The following is a 19,864-nucleotide window of genomic DNA, read 5'->3' as shown; positions in this document are numbered from 1 at the left end:
CAAACGGCAGAGGCAGCCAAAAGCTCATAGCAATTTATAATGATCACACATCCTCTTACAACTTGAAACACAAACATTTGAAGTTATCAGAATGAAGAAAAAGCTCCTCAGAGGTTGGGAGTTTGTTTCCAAGTTTGTCAGAGCAAAGATTTTAACCTGTCAGTGTTTGGATTCTAGTCTTTACTATGTTTGATGCTGAAAACAAACTTTGTTGAACTCTGCTTCACGGCCTCGGAAATACTTTGATCATGGTGATTTGATGCCTCCGTAGCTTCATCTTTAATGGCTTTCACTTCTCACTCTACTGATTTCTTTGTGTGAGTTTTTTCCTTGGTGTTAATTTTACAAAGGCAGGAACTTTAGTAAACTGTCAAGGATGTTTTTGGTGGGACGCGAGTGCAGGGAGACCTGAGACTAAGAGAGGAAATTAATATATTAATTTCTGGCATGGACATACAGGGTACAATCGAGCAAAAAACAATGAAAACCGGGGAGCTTAAACACGGAGGCAAGATGAGCAGTTTAATCTGTTCCCAAAGTAGAGAAATTCAAATAAATCAGCAGCAAGTCAGCCAAACATTTACAAGAGAAAATAAACTACAGTGTAGTTGATAAAAATTGCTTAATTACTCTGATTAAATGAAATGTGCTTCTTGGCAGGGTGATGCAAAGGTATACATGGTACAATAATCAGTAGGACCTCTACACAAAAATGAAAAATGTACAGATGACCTAATTACCAAAAAGCTCCAAAGAGGAATGAGCTGTTGTGAAAAAGACCAAATTAAAAAAACTTAGAAATAATAAGAAAACAAACACGAGGAAACCTTACTGTAACACAAACATCCTTGTTTCCACACAATAACGTATAATACTCTTCTTTGTGTTATTGTTTTAAGAAATACTACAGTATGTAGACCTACTTAAATCTCTACAGTAGAGTGAAAATGTTTTTGCCTCCTTAAAGATGACTGATTATTTAAAAATATAGTGGAGGATTTTCTTTTGCCGGGTGGATCATCTAAATAAGTGGTCCTCCTAATTGTCAATCATTCTGGTGATCTGTTTACGTAACACCGTCCTATGTGCTCGTCTCCATTTTCACAAAAGTAAGCTTGTATGAGAGATGCATACAGAAACTTTTAAACAGAGGGTGCTTGAGGAGAAATGGACTTGTGCACACACTTGCACGCACTTAATAGGCGTTCGCTCTCGGAAGCGGATACAGGATTGTGCATTTGCCTTTTTTTTTTTTTGTGGAGAGGGCGGGTCTTTCAAATATTCGTGAAAATGTTCCATTATACCTTTAAGGACGAAAAAAATATTGAAACAAATCCAATGTTAAAGAGTGTGAATCGTCCTCATGAGTTTAATATGATTAACAACTGTTTTAAAAGCTAGGTTCAAGTAGCTGGTGAAGATTCTCAGTCATCCAGATCATAGTCATTTCAGAAAAGTAAAAAAAGCTAAAAGACAAACCACTGAATTTTTTTTTTTGCAAGTTTAAAGACATTTCGCTTCCCATCCAGGAATCTTTTTTTATTCAAAATGTCTTGATAAGTTCCAAGCTTTATAGAGTAGCCCAACAAAGCCTTCCAAGGGCATAGAAAACATGCAAATAGAACCAGAAGAATGGGTCTGCAACTTAGGAATGGGCAGTTGTTTTGGTTTTTTCGTTAACCTGCAATATGGTCCCCTGTATGGGGTGGGGGTTGGTATGATAGCGAGAAGGAATCAACTCTATCGCTGCGTTGTAAGTTTCTGAGAGCTGAAACCTGACACCACCCCCTCTTTGTAAGGTTGTTTTTTCTCTCTTAACATAAATGGCTTCCTTTACACCTCTTTCTTCTTTGTCCAAAATTTGAACATTCTGGTCCTCAAAATGTCCTTTGTCCATAAGGTGTAGATGAACAATCAGTTCTTGTCCAGAAGGGGTTGCTCTTCTAGGTTGGGTCATGCAATTGTGGAGAGGTTGTTTGGTTTCTCCAATATAAAGATCAGAGCATTTCTCACTGCAATGAACTGCATACACCACTCTGCTCATATATGGTCTGGGGGTTTTGTCTTTAGGATGCACCAGTCTCTGTCTAAGGGTCTTGTTTGATTTGAAATGTACTGGGATTTTGTGTTTGGTCGGCGATGTTTTTGCATTTAGGTTGCCCTCTAGGTTCAAGTATTTTATTCGTTTTTGTCTAATTTAATCCTGTTTAGAGAAAGATTGTGGGTTTTTGTGTTGAGAAAAAAATCTACTAACCCAGCCTCCAAAAAAGTAAAGACCTTCAGAAACTTTTGAACAGTACCGTATATAAGGAGCGTGGCATTTATGTTGAATCCAATCTGCTGTATAATCAGTAATTTACAGCAGCGACACCGCCTTCAGTAAATCCAGCTGACTCGGCTCTGACTCTCATGACAGCACATTACTTGTGATTGGTGGCACTAACTGCAGGCTTCTTCTCTACAAGTTCCCAAACTTATTTTCTACAAAAGAAAGATGCAAACAAACAAGACATAGCTGAAACGATGCAGAGATCATGACTTCACAGTCTTTAGGGTTGTGTTTGACACGGTCTTTAGGGTCGTGTTTGAATAAAAAAGTTTGATATAAAGCTTTGACTTTAACTGGTGTGATGGGAAATTCTGTTTTTTTTTATTGGTCGAAGAGCTAAAGGATTAGACTAAACCACTTGGTGCTTATCAGCCCTTAATTTGGCTTAATCCAAAAGAGAATAATTTCTAATTAATGGAAAGTTAGAACTAAAGAGGTGTAAAAATGTCTGAGCATTAGCTGAGAATTCAAACAGGAAAAAGAGGTCCGGGTTCTTTTTTTTTTTTCTTTAGTCTTCAGCTTTAGTGGCTGTTATTGCTCAGTGGCAACTTGTTGAGAAGAAAAGCTGCTAACCTGGGAAGGACCTCAGGCATGTGAATGGTTACTCTTGTAAAATCGGCCACTTTCAAAGCCCCCTTTTAACCCCGGTGCTTCTACAAAGTGCTCGAAAGAGTTTCCCCTCGTCTGTCGGGATAAAGCAGATGCTGTGTTTGTTTTTTGCAAGATTATAAATGTTTTATGACAGAGGTTACTGACAGATGGGTGGAATCGGACGATTTTACCTCAGCAACAATCGCACCTCATACCCGGCAATTGTCACAGCTGTGGACAAACTGCAGAAAAATGGGTTAATTTTACTTTTATGGTCTGTTAGATTCAGTTAATAGTTTCTGACTTATGCCTTATTGACAGAGAAGGATGAATTGGCTAAGATCAGTATTTTGTTCCAAGGAGCTCTTAGCAGAAACATGACACACAGTAGATGGTCAGGCTAAAGGATGATGCATCTCTCTGGTCTTTGCTGGATTTTTTTTTCCTGTTTCCTTGCATTAAGTTGTGTGACAAAATAAGCTGATTGTTTATGAAATCCACTCTGATATCTTTTTCCTTTTGTGTTTGCAGGTTTCCTCGGATGTTTCCCCTCTCATACAGAGCGATGCTCAGACTTTCACTATCGGAGTTTTACCTCAGATCCCAGGATTTCCACAACTGGCACCCGACTGTGACCTGCAGATCACAGTGAGCAAAAGCAAAGACAAACACACTAACTGTCCCCTGAGCTATATAGAATCCCACTAAGCGTCCCCCAGAGAGGACAGCTGCCTCTGTGTCACAAAGCTAAAACTGCACTTCAGTGTTAAACACACTTTGGACCACAATGTAGGAATATTTGCTCCAAAATAGCTGATAAAACTGTGTACAAAAATGTTTGATTGGAAGAATTGAGAATGAATATTAGCTTAACAGTTTCTTTTTTTTGTATCAAAACATACATTAATTAGTGCATATGGTTAAACATTTAAACAGTGACATCCTGTGTGGAATGTTTTTTTTTTTTTTCTAAATTCTTTATACAAAATTTCATCTAGCCTTTAATTTTAGGTGAAATTGAATAATTTAGCAGCAAGGAAAATGGGCCCACAGCATGATGCTGCCCCCATCATAAAGTGTAAAGCTTTAGGATTCATTTCAATTGATGCAGTTAATTTATAAGAGCAAATTCAATTCATCAATTCAAATGTGCTTTGTTGTATAAAATTCCAATGTTATCGTACTTAAATATTACAATCAAGTTCTGTGTAATATTTAAATAGATATCTGAGGTAACACAGGTGACTGCATATAGCAGCAATCCCTGTATGTGGAACAGTGGACATTACATTGCATCATGTCTTGACTTTTTACGAATTCCTCATATTGAGCCAAAATGTGGCGATGTTTGGAAAGAAAATTCAGTTTAACCTAAAAAAAAAAACGGCAGTGTATCCTAGTTAAACATGAACAGCTCTCTGCAGCAACTGACTGGTGGTTTATTAAGATATAGTAGATACTTTGCTCACAAGCACTTATCTACTGTATACTGTATATAAGGAATAAAGGAGTTAATGCAGCAGCAGTCCCTTTAGTGGCTATGAGAAAGAAACCCAGCTAAGTAGATGAGCTCTTAGCCAGTTATTAAGTGTAAAAGATGGAAGAAAGAACAGATAGCTGCAGCAAATGCCGAGTTGGAAGCTACTGTATGTCTAGAACCAAAAGGTTAATTCACTGAAAGACCAGGCCACTGTGTGTATTATCTAAAGATAAAGAGTTTGAGGTGATTGTCAGAGGTACAGTGTCTTATTTGATCCCCCCTCCAACCCCCTACCCACAACCGCCCTCCCTCCAGGACTGTCTCAACTGAAGAAAATGACTTTTATGAAGAGGCAAACATAGTTACTATAAATAAAATGATACAAAACCGGAGGAAAAGTGGTCCCTATATCCTCCTGCAGCCTGAGCCTATAGCAGCATAACTATAGAAATAGCTCAGGATCATCACGGAAACTATAAGCTTAATCAAAAGTAACATTTTAGGACTAATCCTAAAGGTAGACACCCTCACAAACTTACACTGGGGGTCGGTTTCCCTTTTTTAGAAACTTCAAAAACCAGCAGTAAACCTGGAGTCTGAGAACCAAGTTGTCTGTTAGCGACACAGGGAACATCATATCTCTCATTTCATATTTAAATTAATGAATATTTAGATGAATAAATTAATGTAAATCAAATGTTAAGTAAAAAAAAAAGTGCTCTAAAATGGGTAACAAAATGGTAGAAAACTGCTTATCAACCCATGATGAGTGTGTTCAAAAAGATTTCCCTCATAATCCCTAAGAAAAAAAAAATGCATTTGTTTGTTTTTTTTATCTTTTATTTCTACAGTATGGTATGTAGATTTTGTCTGTGTCAAGCTGTATAGTGATGAATAACTTTAAACACTTTGATATGAGCACACTGGTCAGTTAGGGTTCTATCTTTTGGGTTTAATGTGTAACTGCTGTTTTTATTTTCTCATTTTAACCTATTTATATGTTTGTATTTGTGAAGGCTCTGGATGATCAGGTAACAGAAATAACACCTTCAGCCCTCTCCTTCATCGATGCTGGGACTCCCAGCGAGAAGCTCATCTATAACATCACCAAACCACTTCTGCCCGGACAAGGTGAGCCGTGAGCATAAATACAAGCTTGTATTTCTACCCAAATGCACTGCATTTATCCCTGACCCTATCTGGAACCATAACCCTTTATATCACAAATGTATTTCTTGCCTTTACTAACAGCTAATACTCACCCTACCTCTAAACCTAATCCCCAAGAAATGAAAATAATCCCCTTTTAGAAGCTGTTTTAGATAAATGTTAATTCTCCTCTTTGTAGCATAATGTTCTTATAACTGATTTATTGACCTTCTTACACTGAAACAGGATTTCATAGTTCTCTGATTTCTAAATGTTTTTAGTGCAACGCTTTTAACATGGACTTCCTGTGTAACTGCAGCTGAATTTAATGCACCACTCAGACCTAAACACGCTTGTTTCAGCATCCGTCAGTCTGCTGCCTAACATTCAGCTTGGTGTAATGAAACGGAAAAACGCTTTAGAACGGCTCTCATTCATCAACTAATGCAATGATCAATTAGTGACGAGTCAGGCTGAGGAGAGGAAGGAGGTTAGATTCACATTTTTAAAAACACAACCCTCTCATTGTTCTGCTGTTTTTATATTAGGTGGACAGATTTCATTTAGGCATCGGTTTTGTCAAGGAGCCAATTAAAAAATGTTTTATTTCTTTTTTATTGTATAAATAAAGTATCAGCAAGTCTGTCTTTGCATGACCAAACTCTCTTTAAAATGAGTTTACTTTATTTTAATTTCATTTTCACATTGGAGAAAAATAAACAATATTGCAGTCTAACCATTAATTAAACCATGCATATCTTACTATACTGTGTTTATCTGATTGTATCCAAGATATCCACAATCTAGTAGGGATTCAGGTCAGGGAGCTTTATAGATGGAAACGGCTGTAAAATATGTTTTGGGGACTCTTTTTCGTTTTCAGTAAACTATTTTTTTTTATATTTACTTTACTGATCTCACAATGGAGAAATTTGCCTCTGCATTTAACCCATCTCCCTGGGGAGCGGTGGGCTGCCATTGAGTGCCTGGGCAGTAATCGGGCGTTAAGTGTCTTTGCTCGGAGACCCAGAGTGTCAGTCTGTGGGAGTGGGGCTTGAACCTCATGATTCCAAGCTCTATGCCCTAACCACTAGGCCACCACTCCCCCAAATACCTGTGTGACACCATGAAAGAGTTACTGTTATAGTAACTGATCCTTTTAGAAGCTCTGCTGCAAATTATTAAAATGTTACCTTCTCATTTCTTAGTCATTAGAGGCTCTAAATTAAATGCTATAAAATCTAAGCAGTTTGGAAGTGAATGAAAATGTATTTTGCCGAAAATTTTGAATTTTTTAATATAATTTCAATATGAAGCTAATATTTTGTGACCAAGGAGTCAATCTGTCGAAGTCTGTTTGCATATATGAATATGGGCATGGTTTAGTGTGATTTTATAAAGTTCATACTGAAGTTAGGACTAACTATTCAAATGTAGTCCTGGTAAGAAGGAAAGGTTTGCTTTATTCATGGATTTTAACTGCAGTGTTCCTGTATGAGTCGGTAAATTTTGGCCTCTCCTGCGTTTGTTTTAGGGGTCATCGAACATCGAGACAGACCGCTCCAAGCCATGAAACATTTCACGCAGGCTGACGTCAACAACGGAAAAATCATCTACAGACCCCCGCATGCTCCGTCACACCTCCAGGAACTCTACCAGTACTCCTTTACTGGTGTGGCCTTACTTATAGTCATGCATTCTTTCATATTCAGCCCTTAGAGGGGATATATTATTTTATATACTCAATACTGAATCTTGAAAACGGCAGCAGAGGAGTTGAACTCTGTTTTCAAAGCAGTCCGAGGGTGGTTTGGACAGTTAAGAGGATTTTTTAAAACACCTTGGTTCTAAAGGATAATCCATAATCCAACATCAAAGCTTGCCAAGTTAAATGTTTCTTAATCTGGGGTTTTAGAGCTTTGCTGCAGAAACCCTTCCTCTTTGACTCTTCAGTTGTTTTAAGCATTCTTGTTTATTCATTAAAGTTTTCTTTGTCCAGCCTGACAGCATCTGAATTTGAAGATAAGGTGTTTTTTTTCCTTTTATCACCTGCCAGTTGTAACAGTCTCCTTTGTTTAAACCCGACAGGCCTCCCGGAGTCTCTAAGTGTTTATTTTACAGGTAAATATTGTCCTTCCACTTTGAACATGGAAGGAGGGCGAGAGGAAGAGCTTTTCCTCCCTTCTTTCCTCATTGCATCTTTTTTCCCTCTTTTTCTTTACTTCCACAGTTTTGTTCTTTCATAATTTCTTTGGATTTATTCTTTTTTTTGTTTATTCTGTCCACCCATCCATCATGTTTCCATCAGTCCATCCTCCCCTTCCAACATCCATCCATCCGTCCATCCATCCATCCATCATCCATCCACCCATCCAACATCATCCATCTACCCCCCATCAATCCATCCTTCCACCTACCCACTCACCCATCCATCCACTCATCCATCCATCCTTCATCCATCCATCCATCCATCCTTCACCCATCCATCCACCCACCCATCTAATATCCATCCATCCATCCACCCACCGATCCAATATCCATCCATCCATCCGTCCATCCATCCATCCATCATCCATCCACCCATCCAACATCATCCATCTACCCCCCATCAATCCATCCTTCCACCTACCCACTCACCCATCCATCCACTCATCCATCCATCCTTCATCCATCCATCCATCCATCCATCCATCCTTCACCCATCCATCCACCCACCCATCCAATATCCATCCATCCATCCATCCTTCACCCATCCATCCACCCACCCATCCAATATCCATCCATCCATCCATCCATCCATCCATCCATCCATCCATCCATCCATCCATCCATCCATCCATCCATCCATCCATCCATCCATCCATCCAGGTAGCCAGTCTCCGTATTTTTCCTTAGTAGTTCTTTAGCCGTTTTGATGCTCTGTTAAGGTATTTCATGGGGTGACTTTTTCTGTCTTCAGGATGTTTTGTTTTTGGGTTCTGCCCAGTATTTGCTGTCAGAGGCAGGTGGAATGAATAGCACATAATAATAGTTTGATACTGCAGGGACAAGGATAGATATACTGTTTAAATCCTGGAACTTTCTGTAAAGTTCCATTTATAAGCTATAAAAATATTTTTCCTAATTTTGAGCATTTTTAATTAAAATAGTGAGTCTTGAGGCTAATGGTTGTTAAGCAGCCAGAGTCTTCATTAAAGCTGTGTAAACACACATTCTGCCAAATGTCCAGCTGATGAACCAGCTGCTCTACCAGCTTGTATTATTGTATATTATAATAAATTACATTACATTACATTATATGATATTATATAACATACTCTAGCTGCAAAAAAAAAAAAAAACTAAAAGCATAAATGTGTGTAATAATAAACAGTTTAGTAAAAAAAAAAATCCTCCCTATTTTTGCGAGCTGTTTTTAAGCTTGGTGTTCTTATTTTTCTTTATTTTACCTGAAACGTATATATGTATTCACGTTTTATCATCTTTATTCATCTTTAGTTCTTTTCATCCAAACTGTAGAATTTTCAGCCTTCTGGTTTTATGAGGGTTTAATCTAATTTGCTGTTGACATATTTTACTATACAGAACATCCCTGGGTGTGTTTGCTGTACAAATCTTTGTAGGTCTGGTTAAGTTTCTCCTCTTTCTTCATCTGCTTGTGTTTTTGTGCCTCAGTCTCGGACGGCGAACACACCACTCCTGAGCTGGACTTTGTCATCCTGTTGCTGTCCAATCACCAGCAGCCGCCAGTCTTTCAGGTCCTGGACCCGCTGCTGGAAGTCAAATTGGGGGGACAAGCTACCCTCGGTGAGAGAAAATGGAAAAACCAACCCAGCTGAAACATTGGTTAACGTGTCAGTGGAGCTGAAGCATGTTAGCAGACAGCGAGGCCATAAAATCTGCAGCCTTTTAAAGTTGGATGATTTCTCTTAGCAGATACATTACAGCTAGTTTCCTTTGTTTGTCTCCTGTGCTCTGTGTCCAGGAGGCCAGCTGTTGGCGGTGAGCGATGTGGACACGGATCCAGATGACCTGGAGTTTGAGCTGGTTGACGCTCCCATCCACGGAGAGTTGATTAGGACTGATACCAACATCCGCATGATTAACGGTAACCCACATTATTAATTTTTAATTTTGGTGGTACAGATACATTTTTTTATGTTACCATGTCATTTGCTTTATAATCCAATTATTAAATTCAATTTTCTGAAGAAAAAAAAACGCTCATGATGCCATACACTCTAATAAGGCTCTGAAGGCAAACAAGCCCACATCATCATGGATCCTTCTCCGTGGTAAAAGCCTGAAGTGTTTGTGGTTTAAAAGCCAAATCTCAGTCTAATCAAACAAAAGCATCTAAACAGTTAAATTCAATTCAGTTTATTTATATAGCGACAATTCACAACACATGTCATCTCATGGCACTTTACAATTCAACCAGATCATACAGTCAAATTGATTCAAAGTTTTATATCTAAGAAAAAACCTCTTTGCATCGACTCATTGACTTAAATACAATCCCTCACACAAAGCATGGTTGTAGCGACAGTGGAGAGGAAAAACTCCCTTTTAAAAGGAAGAATCCTCCAGCGGAACCAGGCTCAGTGTGAGCGGCTATCTGCCGATGCCGACTGGGGTTAAAGGAGAGCAGAGATACATAACGCAACTGTAAAAGGCGGCCCCATACAGGAAACACACAGCCATCAGACGAGCTCCGAGCTAACTCCCACGTCAGAGGATGAAGAGAGCACATCCAGCCACTCACAGTCAGAGAAACAGGACTACACCTGGAAAAAAAGGCAGAGCTCCAAAATCTATAAACAAGGGTGTTGATGGCAGCAGCACAGCTGATATTTCTCTCCAGGATGGAGTCACAGCCAAACAGGAACAGACCAGAGGAAGCTACTATGAGAGAAAGCAGAGAGAGCATAACGTTAGAGATTGAACTAACAGATTCTGCAGAGCGGAAGAATAGAGATAGAATGAAGCAGAATGATGAAATAGGGGTCCCTATGTCCTCCAGTAGTCTAAGCATATAGCAGCATAACTATTGAGATAGCTCAGGAGTCAGTTAGCATGTAGATGTTGTTTAATGATGGTCATGGAGACTTGGTGATCCCCAAGGGGCTCCAATTTGATCTTGTGTTCTTTGTAAATTTGATACCATATTTAATTTGACTGTCCCAGTTGCTTTAACTCTATAATATTATTCTTAATATAGATTTGGAAGAGTTAAGGTCAAAAGGAATGTGTCTTACTGGATTGACATGTTTTCTAGTGTCTATTAAAATGCGGTCGTGATCATTAATCAAGATTGTTAACTAAGAGAAACTAAAAAATAAAAATGAATTAAAAAAGTAACTAAAAGTTTCTACGTAAAAAGGAGTTATTTTATGTGAGGTATTTGGCATTTCTCCGTAGGTGTAGCACTAGTGATTTGATGGAAAATGCCGGACATTTTTCCTCACAGAATTAAAGAATTCAAATTAAAGGTTGGCTTTTTCTAATTCCTTTACTAATAGATAGCACTGCTGTTGTAAAATATGAATTTATTCTAAGTTGTTTCATCCATGTGTACCAGGCAGGAGTTTTATTATTTCTATCACTTCTTTTCCACCATCTGCTTTATCTTGATAACTTCGTTTGCATTAAACTCTATCTAAATCCACCTTTCTTTCCAGGCGACACATTCACCTTCAGTGACATCACCCGCAAAGTCCTCCTCTACCGGCACGCTGGCCTCTCCAACCAGGATGACGCCATGTCCTTCTCGGTCAGCGACGGGATCTCCATGGCAACCACAGTGGTGCAGGTGACGGTGCTGAGCAGCGTGAGCGAAGAGAGCGATGGGCCGCGACGAGACCCGGCAGCTACTCTGTCGCTGGAAGTGGGCGAGAAAAGCAGCACGGTCATCAGACGCTCACACATAGCCTACACTGTGAGTGAGAAGGAATGCATGCTGGGTAAAAGATCTGGGTAAATGACATCATATCTGAACCCTGAAACACTTAGAGAAGCATCCAGTCATTCATGCAGCTTCTGTCTGTGCTGTTTCTGCAAACAGAGGCGATGAAATAGTTTAGTAGAGTCTAACATCCTAATTCGTTTGGTATAATTTAAGGAGTAAATTACATTAAATTTACAGACTAATGTGAAAATTGCTTCCCTTCGTGGTTGGGTTCACTCTGTGTTTAGTGCCTTCCAAGTTTGATCAGATCATACAGGATGTTAGTGCCATATCTAGTTGCAATATTTCTTTATCCCTCCTCAGTTTCTTGCTTTTATCGAGCAGTACAAAGAATTGCATAACGTTATTAAACTAGTTAAAATCCTCTTGCATGCATCACCTCTGAAACAGTACTTTGTAAAACATCTTTTTGCTGTAGTTAGAGTTACCAATATTTTTATCTACAGCATGAAATGTATGGTCATTGCTTTTGCTAAACAGCTGAAGCTCAGTCAGATTGGATGAAGAACATCCTGAAGAAAATCTGTTTGGTTTAGCTCTCGACTTTGGTTGTTCCTCTGCGACGCACATAATTTGATCTAAACTGCTCTTTCAGGTTTGTCTTGAATTTACCTCCATGATTCCACCATCCCCGCTAAAGAAAAGCACCCTCACAGCATGATGCTTCCACTGCCGTATTCCACTATAGATTATCGTGGCTATGGAGATTGCTTCTCTGTGTCTCCTCCACAGTTCCAAAGAGCCTCATTGTTGTTTTTGTGATTAATTCTTTGCTTTGTCAGCCTGCTTTGTTAGGATCAACATCTATGGTTTTTAAATCCTCTTTCCATGTTCAGATCACGTACTGAACTGTCTAGGAGATATTCAGTCATCGTGATGCTGCTTGTTCTCAAATGTCCTCAAATAAGTTCCTTTACAGAAATACCGCACCTACACTAAGATTAAACTATAAAAATATTTATTTTATCTGGTTAGGTGACTTATGAAGGTAGTTGTTGCCCTGTGTTTTATTTAGGGAAAACAAAGTGATGTCATATTTCTGTCTTTACAAAAATATCGAGAAACCTGTATCATGTCCTTCCAGTGTCTTAAAGTCAAGTCTTCAAAGTTCTGCTCTGTGTTGTTTGGTCACTTAAAATCCCGATAAAGAAGGTATAATGTCTGAACCTAAAATACTTTAAAGAGGCTCTGTGTTTTGGTGATAACAGGACAGCACATCCCCTGATGATCAGATCCACATCGAGCTGGTGTCTGTGCCCATGTACGGCATCCTGACCAGGACCTATTCCCAGCAGGAGCCTCAGGAGCTGAGGGAGTATTCATCCTTCACCCAGGAGGACGTCAACCTGTACAGGATCAGGTGGGAAAGGGACTCGTGTATGAAATTTGGTGAATTCATTTGCTATTCACTGATGCTTTTTATTGTTTTAAATCCACTTTTCCCTAAAGTGCTCCTCTGAGCTTCAAAGTTAATAGTTTCTACACGGTGAAGCTCCTCTCATCAGGATTTTTATTCTTCCTGATGGTTTTATTGTAACTTCAGATGCGTATAAAAGCACATGAAGCATAGCAACCATAAGGGTAAGACCAAGCTCTCATCCTAAAGTCAAAGGTTTTCCTGGGATAATTATAATCTGTCCTCTGCAACATTAATCGCCTTCATTATTAGAGATGCTCTAATAAAGATGCTGCTTTAAAAAGCAGAGACAGGCTGTTTGTTTGAGTTTGTAGGTGATAAAATGGCTTCAAGGGTTCTTTATGCTGAGGTTGCAGTCATGATTAGCTCCTCTGGTTGCTGCTTGACTCTGTCAGGAACTTTTTTACTTCCACTTAAAAGAGCAAAGAAAAAATTGTTAAATTTTTCTTCAGAATAAAGTTTTTAAAAGACCAAAACCAGAAGAAAAGAATTGAATTCCTTTTCTTTCTTGAGCGGAGTCTGTTAGAATAACTGAGCTGATGAGCATAGAATCAGTTTTACCTGTTAGAGGAGGTGAAGTCCTCAATGAGAGGCATGACATAAAACATTCACATGTTGGCTCCTTCATTTCCATTCATTGAACCTTCCTGAGCTGCAGGCGCAACTGTTTGTTTTTGTTTTGACTCTTTGGATCTAGCAAACAAGCGGTGCGAAGCTGGATGAGTCAGGGAAAATTTGACAGGGATTGATTTCAGCACGGTTATTTGTGGGAAAGCTACTGTTAGAGATTACAGCGAAATTTGTTTATCCCTCAGTCTTTAAAAACACCTCAGACACACTTCTGTCGATATGTCATGAGATGAGATGCTGATTCTTATGTAGCTGTTCACGGAAACAAAGGCAAAACCAGCTGATGCCTTGATTTACAGGTAGATCCATCAGAATACCATGAATCCGAGCCATTCAAAGAAAGTTAACTGGAAGGAAAAAGTGAGGTGGGAAGCAAGCACTCTACCTAAACAAAACACTAAAAATCACAAATGAATCTTAAAATCATGCGATCTTTTTCACACTTTTTTTCCACTCCTCCAGTGGGGAGGAGTTTGTTGTTTACTTATTGTGCTCATACAGAATATTTGGTCACATGGTCTTGTGAGGAAACAGAAGACATACAACCATGCACACACACAATCAAAGCTAACCGGTATGTTTTTGGACTGTGGGAGGAAGCTGGAGTACCCAGAGTGAACCCACGGATTTGTGGGAAGAACATGCAAACTCCATGTAGAGTTTGCATAGTCTCATTGGGGACTATGCCAGGAATTGAACCCAGAACCTTTTTGCTGCAAGGCAGCAGAGCTACAAACTGCCCCACCATGCAGCTCATATACAAAACCCTTAAGTTTAATAACAAACAGAAACAAAATAAAGTGTAAAATACAGTAATAGAATATAATGGGACAACAGGGCATCAATAATAAGGGTATAAGTTTTAGTTTCCTGTAATGATCTTCCACCAAATGTCTGCTAGAGTCTTTGATCCAGATGACTCGTTTTATGAGATTTAAAGACCTTGTTTCCAAAAATCTCTGCTGACTAAGAGACTCTTGTTATTTGAAAGAAGCGAAACATCCATCCATTAAAAACCTGTGATTGATTCCTCATTCCTTTCTTTGTTCAGCTTTCGCAAGACAAGTTCTCTTTGATTATTCTGGAAATGGTAGCAGAACGTCTGAGGTCACATCTCTCAGCTAGAAAAAGAATCTCCAGCCTTTTGGAGCTACTGTCCCACAACCTTTAGATGCATCCTTTCTCCAACACACATCAATCAAGTGATTGTTTTGGAGCAGAGCTGCCGCTCCTCCACTGTTGGTTGTTTGAATGCCCTATCAGGATGTTCTCCCTATGGAGAGTTTCTGCCCGTGTTTCAGTTAATGGCGAACCCAGGAGAAATAAATCCTTTCTGGCATTTAAAGCATGCTCCTGCCTCTCTCTGAACCGAGATAAGCTTTTTATCGTAAAGCTCTGATATGACGTCCTGTGTTTGAACTTTTTTTTTGTTTAAGAGTCGCCCAGTAGGAGTAACCTGGTTCTCCATATGCAGGTACACCACCTCACTAGAGACAGGAAGTCAGCCGGTCACAGACATCTTCCATTTTGTTGTCCATGACGAAGACAGCAACCGCCTTGACAACCAGATGTGCACAATTACCATCACCTCCATGCCCAGACAGCCGCCAGTGGTCACCGTGCAAGGAGGCATCAAGGTGATCTTTTTCACTTTTAATGCTGGTTCTTGTTCTCTCTTTTCTCTTTGAAGCATTTTGGTTTGTGATAAACTGGGGTTAAATCTGTTTCAAAGACAGTTTTTTTGAGTCACAGAACAGTTGTTAACATTTTTCAGTTGAAAAAAGAGGAGTTTGATCTAATCTTTCAAAATCATTTTGATCTTCAATCAGACAGAAATACATAAAATATATCAGTTGAGGAGAAACAGGACTGAGGACTGGGTTAGTGAAAACTGAATTAATCACTAAAGAGAGGGAATCCAGTGAAAACGTTGCCACTGCCACAAACAAATGAAAAGAAGCAGACCTGCATCTTTTTTGATTGCAGCTATTGCTTTTACAGATGCCAGGCCTCTTCATCCTCTTTCTCTCTCCGCACCTTCCAGAACCTGATGGGTGGAGCTGGCTTTAAGCTCCGCCTCCAGCAATCAGTGTAGTTTACACTGTATGAAAAAACACAGTAGTAGCCATTCAACATTTCCCCACTTTCCTTGATGGGCCCTTGGCTGGTCCTTGGCTAGTCTTCTACAGTTTATTTTTAAACATCTAAAATATTCTGTCATGATTTATGGACATTCTAAAGCGGAGGTCTTCAACAGGGGGTCCGTGACCCCTAGGGGTCTACGGAGGTACTGCAGGGGATTCGCGAAAGTTTTGGTTGATTAGTCTTTTTTTTTATATTCCCAACCCGGAGTTTTTCCACTAATGAAATGTCTTTAACTCCACATTACCATGAATTCAACGCACTGTAGTAAACAGATAAATGGAGGCAGAAGATGTCTTTCAGTCATCAATGCTCACATTCAGCGACACATAGGAGCTCTTTCAAGCTGGGCACCGTTTCCTTCACAACACCTGTCCCATCAACCAGGAATCAGAATCAGAAATACTTTAATAATCCCAGGGAGAAATTACTCTCGTTAAATGAATCCATATGTAATAAATAGATTGACTATAGGATCAGTTTGATATATCTCAATTTTATACAACATATATAATTAGGGGGTCCCCGCTCCGTCTCGCCATCGGTTTGGGGGTCCTTAGCCTGGAAAACTTTGAAGAGCCTTGATCTATGGAGAAAGTGTTATCTCCTGGTCAGCCCCTGTAATTCAGTGAAAGGGTGGAGTCAGGGTATAAATACATGCACGCCCATGAGAAGGCCATTGGCTGGAAGTTGGAAGGGATTTTGCTGCCATTCGGATGGCTTTCTACTGGGAAGGGCCATTTTAAGTGGCTGCTACTGTAAAAGAAATAAAAAGTGAAAAATAATAAGTGAATAACTAAAAGTTAAAACATAAGTTATGTACGAACAATATTTGTACGATTGTATAAACAAGAATGTGTTGTATATTTTTTTAATTCATAAAAATATTCACTGGGATAATTATCTGGACCAAAGACCTGCCAGAGCTACATTTTCTCCTCCTACACGGTTCAGTGAGGGGCCATGAATAAATCTGTGAAACAAACTCTTTAGGAAACAAAAATAGAGAGCTTTCAGTGTGACCCAGTGATACAAAACTGTCAGATCATCCTGCTGGATTACACAGATGAGACGTGTTCGGTTTTAACTGATATTTGGGTCACAGGATCCGTGTGCAGGAGGTGGGAGAAGGAGATCATCCGCCTGTTAAAAAAAACAGTCCACATCAGGTGGACACATCCCATTTGTCTGCATGTATTCCAGAAATCTAACATCAAAGCTTTTTTTCCCCCCTTCAAATGGGCTTATATATTATAGTTTGACCTATTCCATGTGTTGTGGTCATTGATATGAATGCAGTCCCTCTCCAGCTCCATTTTTTTGTTTCTGCACTTCCTCAGTGAAAACCTAATTTCTCCTCCTCTTAGGAACAGCAGTTTTTCCGTGTCACATTTTAGCCCTAAACTGGTTCTCTTTCATATCCACACCTGAGCAGGACCAAAAAAAAAAATCCAGTCTGGTACAGAAGGAAACGTAATGAAAACCGTTACAAAGTGAGGAGAGAGGAGCCGAGATGGCCCGATACAGCCTGTGGGAAAAGGAGCAGTAGATGCTGAGCTGAGAAACATCCATCTGTTAGGTCCTGTTCAGGACCTGCAGCCTGTGATCATTTATCCTACATTTTCCTCATGTTTTTAGAAGAAAAAATAAGAACTCCGCTCTGCTGCTCAGGCTTAAAAACTTTGGGCAGAACTTAAAAGATGTACAACATTGAACTGCACAGTATGATTAAAAAAACTAAAAATGCACATCAGTCAATTTTAACTTGGTTTAAGTGAGTTCAATTAAGTTTTTATTTTGCATTTTCTGCCCTAAAATCCTATAGAAAATAAACACGATTAGTCTGTTTACTCTGAATAGCTACTACTTAGAGTCCCTCTTAGAATTTGTCAATGTTTGCCTCTCAGGTGACGGATGCAAAGCGTCATAGAGAAAGCGCTGCAAAGTGCTTCACAGGACATTGAAAGAAAAAAAGATAACAAAGCATTAAGGAAGAGGTTGTTAAAAAAGCAGACGTAGGAGGAACCAATGTTTGCAGCACATCATCAGTCAGATTGTTTGATGGACAGCTGCTGTTAAAGGTCATGTTTTAAGCAGTGATTTAAAAGAACAAGCAGTTTATGTGTACTTGATCAGGTTTTCAGTCAGTTGGATCCCTGGAGGGAATCCCAGAAATCTTTTCCAGAGCGACATTCCCCAGTTTAATCTGGGTAATGAATTTTCATATCCCTGTTGAGGTCATTGGGGGTTTGTAGCAAAAATCCCTCTCCACCAAGTTTTGTGTCTTTTTTGGAGACTCCTCCTCGTAGGAAATCCTTCAAATGGAGTCACTGATAAGAAGTCCTGAGTGTACATCTTCACCAAGCAAACCAAAGAACTGAATGATAAATAAGAGCTTAGGATTTTAAAGAACTCCAACATTTGCTGACTTTTATTTTGTAAAAGATAGAGGCTAAATAAAATGTTTGTAACAGCACATTAAGCTAAATTTAAGTTTAAGCTGTTCTATTGATTCTGGATTCATTTAGTTAGAAAGCTAAAAAAAAAAATTATATATATATATATATATATATATATATATATATATTTATAATTATATATATTTATAATTATATATATATATATATATATATATATATATATATATATATATATATATATATATATATATATATATATAAAACCTAATCAAATAATTTTTTAAACACATCCAGGATTTTACAGTGTAAAAGTACCAGAAACTACCTCAATTTAAAATGACTTGTTTCCCAGGTCCAGGAAGGTGGCCGTGTGCTGCTGTCCACCAATCACATCACAGTATCGGACGTGGAGACGCCTGCAGCGGATCTGCAGATCTGGCTCGTCAGCCCTCCCAAATACGGCTACATTGAAAACACAAAGAGAGGTGGGTTTACAGCACCGCCCACCCCCCTTCCATTAACACGCTGCCTGAGCACAGAGCAACATAAGAAGTGTCTCTCACAATGAACTCGACGATTTTGTTTGTGTCACATTTAACAACAGCGGCTGAATTTCCTGCCGTCCTGATGCCATCTGTCACATCTTCATAATGTTCTGGATTAGTGGTGCCGTATACCCGGCTACAGATGGAGAAACGCTGTGGTTTCAATGCTCCCATGTTTTATCGCCTCTGCTAAAGATAGGAACAGATTGGGGGGAAATTAGAAAGGTAATCTGAAATGAGAACAAAGCTGTCCTTACAAGGGGAATTTCTCACTAAAAGCTCCAGTACTATAACACATTAACAAAAGGGCTGAAAGTCAATGAGGAAAGACAACCTGAGAGATGATGCAGAAGAGATTATACTGAAAGGTTATCTTAAAGCTGAGCAGCAACGCTAAAAACATCCAAAGCTGTAAGGAATTGGTTTAGTGTGGGTCAGTGGGCCAAACCAAACCAACCCGAACCCCACCTTCCAGACAGATAGTAGATTACCACTCCCACTCTCAATCTATTAAATTAAATGCTTAAATACAATCATGTTTTTCTATAAATGCAGTGCTGTGACCCCAAAGAATTTATTAGGACGGAAACAATGAATCAGACTAATTATTGAAATAATCGTCAACTAATTTAGTAATCGATTAATCGTTAAGAGGAGTATAGAAACTCTAAAACATGCCTTTATGAGATAGAGCGACCTACTTAGAGCAGTCATTATACTAAAATTGTAAACACTAAATGTATCCCTTCTGCCCTTTAAGTGGTGTTTACACCCTTGAAGTGAGTTTTAACCAAAATCGCAATTTTGGTTAAAAATAATCCAAAAAATAATAATTTTAATTTTTGGCATAACCATTCAGGCTTAATAGATTAGCAAAGTAATCATTAGCTGCAGCCCTAGAATTTATACAGATAAATTTTGCACTTTTCACCAACATCGGATGTAAACGCTCTCTCACTTTTATTTGTGTCCTATTTACCCATACAGGCATCTAATCGTTATTTTAATGTGATTCAAAGCTTCAGCTTTTGTTCTGTTGGTAGGTTAGGATAGAGGGGAATGTGAGCCATCATTGCAAACGGTGAATCAAAGAACACATCTTAAACAATTAAAACTTTTAACTCAATAATGTTTATAGAAAAAAGGTGGTTATGTTATTTTTTTTCTTGTATTTTTTACCATTTATTGCATTG

The 19,864-nt window shown here is 38.9% G+C and overlaps 1 protein-coding gene across 1 annotated transcript in view; it reads left to right on the top strand.

The window, feature by feature from the left end:
* The window catches only part of LOC119797455 (extracellular matrix protein FRAS1-like), a gene marked incomplete at its 3' end in the record, with an annotated part of 322,128 nt that overhangs the window by 284,548 nt on the left and 17,716 nt on the right, over positions 1-19,864 (top strand). The window contains exons 31-40 of the mRNA XM_038306524.1: positions 3,452-3,568; positions 5,417-5,531; positions 7,084-7,221; positions 7,638-7,670; positions 9,225-9,356; positions 9,535-9,657; positions 11,231-11,487; positions 12,726-12,877; positions 15,039-15,201; positions 18,479-18,611. Of these exons, the coding sequence (XP_038162452.1) occupies positions 3,452-3,568; positions 5,417-5,531; positions 7,084-7,221; positions 7,638-7,670; positions 9,225-9,356; positions 9,535-9,657; positions 11,231-11,487; positions 12,726-12,877; positions 15,039-15,201; positions 18,479-18,611 (1,363 nt within the window). The remainder of the gene's footprint in view (positions 1-3,451; positions 3,569-5,416; positions 5,532-7,083; positions 7,222-7,637; positions 7,671-9,224; positions 9,357-9,534; positions 9,658-11,230; positions 11,488-12,725; positions 12,878-15,038; positions 15,202-18,478; positions 18,612-19,864) is intronic.

This window comes from Cyprinodon tularosa, unplaced genomic scaffold (genome assembly GCF_016077235.1).
Source record: "Cyprinodon tularosa strain WSP-4 unplaced genomic scaffold, ASM1607723v1 ctg583, whole genome shotgun sequence".
NCBI classification, from domain to species: domain Eukaryota; kingdom Metazoa; phylum Chordata; class Actinopteri; order Cyprinodontiformes; family Cyprinodontidae; genus Cyprinodon; species Cyprinodon tularosa.
The sequence above is the reverse complement of the archived record's forward strand: the minus strand, read 5'-3'. Positions and strand labels throughout refer to the sequence as shown.